Source organism: Orycteropus afer, unplaced genomic scaffold (genome assembly GCF_000298275.1).
Source record: "Orycteropus afer afer isolate SDZICR_OR568_19922 unplaced genomic scaffold, OryAfe1.0 scaffold00104, whole genome shotgun sequence".
Lineage (NCBI taxonomy): Eukaryota > Metazoa > Chordata > Mammalia > Tubulidentata > Orycteropodidae > Orycteropus > Orycteropus afer.
This window is the reverse complement of record NW_006921691.1, coordinates 5320517-5327992: the sequence shown is the minus strand read 5'-3', so window position 1 is coordinate 5327992 and position 7476 is coordinate 5320517. Positions and strand designations below refer to the sequence as shown.

At 39.3% G+C, this 7476-nt stretch overlaps 1 protein-coding gene across 1 annotated transcript in view; it reads right to left on the bottom strand.

Annotated features, from left to right (window-relative positions):
* Nucleotides 1-3312: 3312 nt before the first annotated feature.
* The window catches only part of ARHGEF28 (Rho guanine nucleotide exchange factor 28), a 223182-nt gene continuing 219018 nt past the window's right edge, over nucleotides 3313-7476 (bottom strand). Inside the window, exon 28 of the mRNA XM_042781320.1 lies at nucleotides 3313-3476. Coding sequence (XP_042637254.1) covers nucleotides 3313-3476 — 164 coding nt within the window. The remainder of the gene's footprint in view (nucleotides 3477-7476) is intronic.

The window sequence follows — 7476 nt, the reverse complement described above, 5'->3', positions numbered from 1 at the left end:
CTAAAGAATAATGTAGAGTCTGCAAAAGACCACATAGTATGGATGAACTTGGAGGACATTATGCTGAGTGAAATAATTTAATCACAGAAGGACAAATATAGTATTACTTCATTGTTGTGGAGGGTCAAGGAAAGGTTTATATATGGAGGGAAACTTTCTTTGTTGGTTGCCAGGGGTGAGAGGGGAGGGGAGGAGACGCTGCAAAAAACAAAACAAAACAAAAAAACGCAGTGACCCATGACACTTTAATTTTGTGTATTTCACTTCACATAAATTATATTTCAATAAAATGCATTAAAAAAATTCATAATATTAAGAGAATTACCAAGAGGAACCTATGAATATAGTCTTTCCAGTTTGCAGGTAAGCACAAACTTTAAGACAAACACAAATATTAGACCAAAAAAAAAATCATCTACCTATGAGAGAGGGGATTTCCTGACTTTGTATTTTGCTGTTATGGAGAGAGTGAGATAAAATTAGCACTTATCTGCATGATGGTCAGGAGGGGCAATCTACCTTTGTAACAAAAGCCTGTATCTTTTAAGGATGCTGAGGCTTCCCCAGGGGGACTCCACTGAAACCCAGGCTTATAGAACTTGAAAATCGACTGAGCGCATGTAGTTTTAAAGAACTCCATGGGGATTTTGTGCATCTCTACATATTTCCACTCTTTCTATATCTCCTGTTAGAAAAAAGATATTTATAGTAATCAGAGCAAGAATTTAGACGGAAATATCTGTATGATTTTCATTCAAGGTATACAGCATTCTGAAATAGATGATATTGGAAAGAACAGGAAGACAGAATGATTTTTCTCTCTAGATTCCCTTAAGAATGGGAAATGAATCTTATAATTTAGGAGTCATGCTTGGGGCTTGGCAACTGTCTGTCTGTTTTGTACTATGGTGGCTTATGTATTGCTGTGATGTTGGAAGCTATGCTAATGAATGGTATTTCAAATACCAGTAGGGTCACCCATTCATGGTGGGCAGTATTCAGCAGAGCTTATAGTCTAGCACAGACTACAAAGAAGAGCCTGGAGATCTACTTCTAAAAATCAGCCAATGGGAACCTTACAAAGCACAACAGAACACTGTCTGACTAGCTTGCTTTGCACATATCATGAGGAGGGATCAATTACTACAGGTGGTCATCATGTTTGGTGATGAAGAGGTCCAATGAGGATGAGGGAGACCCTCAGTGAGATGGATTGGCACGATAGCCATAACTGTATATGAACTGTATATGCCAGTGATTGTGAGGATGATGTAGGACCGGACAACGTTTCATTCTATTATACATAAGGGCACCATGAGCTGAGTTGACTCAGTAGCAGCTATCTAGCTAGCTATGCTTGGGAGTGATGTGATTGACTGGAGTTTTATTGTTATATTCTTTCTGTAGAATATTAGTCATCAAATTTTTAATATGATTGTGACCAAAATGGCCAGAAGGAAGAGCCATTTTAAAAAGTGTGTATGTGGGCAGGGTAAGTTTTTGGGGAAAAAAAGCTATGATTTGACTTGCCTAAGTGAAAATACAATGTAAGCATACAACTTACAATTTAAGTAGAAAAAATAAGCAATGAGATTTTGGTGAAGCTCTGGTGCCGTAGTGCCTAAGGCATTTGACTGCTAACCAGAAGGTTGGCGGTTCAAACCCCCCAGCCACTCCTCAGAAGGAAAGTCAGGCAATCTACTTTCATAGTGATACTGCCTCGGAAACTCAAGGAGGGGCGCTGTGAGTCAGATCCCACTCCATAACAGTGGGTTTGTGTTTTGTTTTTATAGTGCCTAAGGCATCTGACTGCTAACCAGAAGGCTGGCAGTTCAAACTCACCAGCCACTCCTCAGAAGGAAGGTCGGGCAATCTACTTCCATAGTGATACTGCTTCAGAAACCCAAGGAGGGGCGCTATGAGTAAGATCCGACTCCATGACAGTGGGTTTGTGTTTTGTTTTTATAGTGCCTAAGGCATCTGACTGCTAACCAGAAGGCTGGCAGTTCAAACCCACCAGCCACTCCTCAGAAGGAAGATCAGGCAATCTACTTCCATAGTGATAGCACCTCAGAAACCTAAGGAGGGGTTGTTATGAGTCGGGTCCAACCCAACGGCAGTGAGTTTATCTCTTTTCCAGTTTGGTGTCATAATTCTGGGTAAATTTAATATTCTTCATGTGTTTTCACTTGTAACAAGGGAAGATTGTGTTTGTGTGTGAAATGTGTATTTTGTTATGGTCTGCCACTTAATACTACAATTACAAGGTAAAATAGTGAAGTAAAAGATATTTATTAACACTGACCAAAACATATACAAATATTTCTGAAGAACAAGAGGAAAACATTTCTGGTTTATTTTCACACACAGATACTACTCTGAAGACAGGATGTGCCAGTTTTCCTTTATAGAAACGTATATACAGGCGGCAAGCTTCATGGAGATTTTTTTTTTCCCCCCTTAAAGACCTGCAGGAAAGAGTTTCTTCTAGTGAGTGGTAGGTGTTGGTGTTCCCAGCTGGTGGACAGGGCCCAATGGAGGGCTCACATGGAGTTTCACTATTTATATCAAAATGGACTTGCTGGGGTCCTTGGGTCTGTGCTGATAGCTGTTGAAAGATGATGATGAACTGTGGCTTAAAAGCCTACTAGTATTAGAATCAAGAACATGCATCTGTAAAGCATGTAGCTTAAGTCCTATGAGTGTCAGAACTGTGTCCTTAGTGCAGTGGCTGGCTGGTCAGAACAGGTGCTTGGGACAGCTTGGTTGAGTGGTGGCTGGGAATGGTCACTGTGAGCGACCCTTCTGATGTTCCAAAGAGAAAGTAGCACATAAAAACTGGCTCAAGCAGTTCATTTCCACATCCTCTGCCTTTCTGAGTCATGAGGCCACTCCTGCTAATCAGTTGTGACTGGGAAAGTTGGCCCATTACAAATATCACTCTTCAAATCCAGACTGTTCCATCTAGGTCTTAGCAGGCATTTCAAAATCCAGATGACCCAGTAGAAAATGCAGTATGGGATTTTGCTCCAGAGTCAAAACAACTTTAAAATACTTCTGCTTATCCAAGTTAATTCCTCCTCCAGAAATCTAAAATTAGGTGCCATAAGGTAAAAGATTTAACAAACAGAGCTGCTTTCAATAATTTAATCATTAGACTCATTCCCCTCCGCCAAATGAACCTGCATGAAATATTATATATTATTCTTAAAACAATTTGGATACAGAAAATTATACACACATCAGAAAAAGAAAAAGAATGTTTCTCTCAAAAGTGCCAGTGTTTTGTTTTGGAAAAATAACAACACACAATTAGAGGTAAACAATATTTTCTTCAGCTGGATCTCCAATCTTTTCATCTTGTCTGGTCACTGGCTGTAGATTTAGCTTTGCTTCTGCTATAAATGTCAGCTGGTGAGGGCGATGTGGAGTTGAGTCCTGGGGGGTTGGGAATTCAGTCAGGGAGGTGACCAGATCTGCAACAAACACACAGCACAGGTTACAGAAAGTCAGCTTGGGACTCACAGCCAGGTGACATCATTTCTCAGAGAGGCAGGACTCTCGCACACTGGGAAATACAGTGCAGAGGATGGCCAAGCCCAGAGAGAATGGAACAAAATGAGAATCCGACTATAGAATCAGTGTCATTCAAATGTGCTTGGTTGTATACACAGTCTTCTGTTGTGGCTAAAATTTACTTTTACAAAATATTCCCAGGGATGTGTCAAGTGAACACAGATCTAGCAGCATCCATTTGTTGTTAAAACACTGTTACTGCTGAGAAAGGATATCCATTTATTTTTAACAATAGTTCAAGGCCTTAGAAATACTCTAGCTGTGTAATAAAGTATATTTGCATCTGCAGAGCAACTTCCCTATGAATATTTCAGTCAAGATTGATCTCAAAACTTAAATAATGGATCTGGGACTTTATTGATGTGAGTAAGGGGTGGGGAGAAAGGAGCTGAAGGATGAAGGAGAGCTTCCAGCCTCACCATTAGGCAGATCTGTTAACATGACATGAATTAGTTAGCAGGAGTAGACAGATTCCTAGGGAGAATCATCCATTATCAACTATGACTAGGCTTGTTTTTTCTGGTTGCCTAGCAACAGCAGGCTACTGCCTTTTCTCCTTGTCTCTAGTAAACCCTCTAATATCTTAAAAGGGGATAAAGAGGGTTTCGGTGTGAAGAAAAGGAAGACACTGGCTGCAAACCATTTTCTCCACACTTGTTCCACTGACCACCCCCCTAAAGGCTCAGCCATATGACAAAATTACAAATAACCAGATCTGTCATAACAAAAGTAGGGGGTCATTAAAAACGAGGCGATAGCCACAACAATGGCCTTCAAGATACCAGTGATCATGGAGACGGCACAGGACTGGGCAACATTTCATCATGAGTCAGAGATGACTTGAAGGCAACTACCAACAACAAAAGTCATGGCAAAAAGCAGAGTATGTATGAAAATCTAGGTAGGAAGGATGTATATAGCCTGTACCAGCTTTTTTTTCATTCATTAACAGGAGGCCCTTATAACCTTGCTATATTTTATTCACAGCTTCTATTATTTAGACAGATGTAAATAACTGGCATTTTAATGACATAAATGCATGTGACGTTTGCCCTACTGACCAGCACCCTCAATTGTTAGAGAAGGCAGGAAGACACAGAGACAAGATGGTATCTTGCTAAGACACTTTACCCAATCCCTCTACAACAGAAACAGAGAAAAACAGAGTGAAAGAGATACAAACAATGATCCTGGAATTCTGAGTATCAAATGAGAGGATAAAGAATTAGATTGAGTGATAACTGGAAAAGGACATGAAGGGAGGACAGTGACTGGAAAGAGAGAAGAAATAAGGACCTGATGTAGCATGGCCACTTTAAGTCATGGATGCATCATATGGGGATAAAGAGTAACCAACATCACAGAATCCACACAGCAATAGAGACACAGTGTAGACAGATCTGGTGGGAATCTAGTCAGCCATATCTACTGCACCAACCACCTCATCCAACTGGCGAGCACCACCACCAATTCCTGCTCCACTGGATCAATGGTAGATGGTGGACAACACCTGTCCATCTTACCCTCAGCTCCTCTTCATGACAAACGGAAACCCATGTCCTTATCCCCACCAGTTACTCCACTAAGCTGGAGACAGCTGGGGAGCACCATGCTAAAAGAACATCAAAGAAACATGTTTGCCTCACACATCCAGACATACTGAAACAAAGCAAAACAAAAAGCAGGGTGAAACAAACCAACACATAATCAATAAATAAAAGCAACAACTTTAAAATGTCTCAGAGACAACAGACAACTAATCAAATAAAGGAATAGGACAAGATAGCAGAAGCAAGTGACAAAAAATAAAAACTAGGAAATCTCCCTGAGGAAGAACAGGTAATAATAGAACTACCTGATAAGGAATTCAAAAAAATATATACATCGGAACTCCCCAGTGCTCAAGGAAACCATAAATAAAAGCAAGGAAAAGACAGATGATACTTTTAAAGAGTTCAGGGAAGCAATACAAGAGCAAAATGACAAAATAAATAGAATATTAGAAATCATACAAAAACAGCAATCAGAAATGCAGAAGATTAACATTAAAATTACAGAGAAAGGTAACACATTGGAAAGACAAAAGAGTAGACTCAAACTGGCTGAAGAATGTATTTCTCAGCTAGAAGCAAATCCCTTGACACCAACTTGGATGAGGAAAAATTAGAAAAAAGAAATGAAGAAAAATTAAGAAAACCTAACAGTCATATGGAATGATATCAAAAGAAAAAACATACATCTGCATGGAATTCCAAAAAGAGGAGGCAACACACAGAGAGAAAACTGCTGAAGCTTAGCTGGTAAAATCTTCCCCAATATCATGAAAGATGAAAAATATCTATCCAAGAAGCTCAATGAACCCCATGCAGGATAGACCCCAAGAGAAAGTCACCAAAACATAACATAATCACATTTTCAAAAACCAAAGACAAAGAAAGAATCTTGAGATGAGAGCACCTTGGGAAAAACTAAATATTAACTACAGAGGGCATTCAATAAGTCTAAGCTCTGATTTCTCAGTAGAAACCATGCAGGCAAGAAAGAAATAGGATGACATATACAAAACCTAGAAGGAAAAAAATTGCCAAACAAGAATTATATATCCAGCAAAACTTTCCCTCAAATATGATGGTGAAATAAAGACATTCCCAGGCAAAAAGAAATTAAGGGAATTTGTAAAAACCAGACCAACCTTACAAGAAATGCTAAAGGGAGTCCTTTGGACAAAAGACCAACAACAGTAGACAACAAATTAAGATTAAGATATATGACCACACTTTCACATTCCAGTCATCAGTAATTAATATATCTTGATTGCATGTTTGGTCAGTTTCAGACTATAGAAGTTGGTAAAAATCTTCAGTTTCTTCATCTTTGGCTTTAGTGGTTGGTGCATAAATTTTAATAATAGAAATATTAACTGGTCTTCCTTGTAAGCATATGAATATTATTCTATCACTAACAGCATTGTACTTCAGGATAGATCTTGAAATGTTCTTTTTTACAGTGAATGTGATGCCATTCCTCTTCAATTTGTCATTCCTGGCATAGCAGATCATATGATTGCCTGATTCAAAATGGCCAATACCCCTCCATTTCAGTTCACTAATGCCTATTGATTTTTATGTGTTCCATTTCATTTTTGATTACTTCCAATTTTTCTCAATTCATACTTCATACATTCCACATTCTGACTGTTAATGGATGTTTGCAGCCATTTCTTCCCATTTTGAGTCATGCACCATCAGCAAATGAAGGATCTGAAAGCCATATTCCATCCACATCATTAGGGTTCACTCTACTTTGGGGAAGCAGCTCTTCCTCAGTTATATCTTGAGTGCCTTCCAACCTGAGGGGCTCATCTTCCAGTATTATATAAAGACAATGTTTCACAGCTCTTCATAAAATTTTCCAGTAATATATCAGTGTTTTCTGCTATTCATAAGGTTTTCAGTTGCCAGTTTTTTCAGAAGTGGATGGTGCCATCCTTTTTCACAGTCTGTCTTCATCTGGAAGTTCTGCTGAAACCTTTCCACAATGGTATTTAAAATACCTGTGGCATAGCCTCTAGCTTCATAGCAACATGCAAGCCACCACAGTATGACAAACTGACAGAAGAGTGGTGGCATTAACCATTAGAGAGATGCAAATCAAAACAACAGTGAGATATCACCTCATGCAAGCAATAATAGCAAAGTTCAAGAAGACAGAAAACAACAAATGCTGGGGAGGGTGTGGAGAGATTGCAACTCTCATATAGCGCTGGGGGGACTGTAAAAAGCACAACCACTGTGGAAAACAGTATGGTGCTTCCTTAAAAAGTTGGATATACCTCAGCCTATAAGACTACAAAACCAGGCCAGGAGCTGATTGTGGAACAGACCATCAACTGCTCATAGG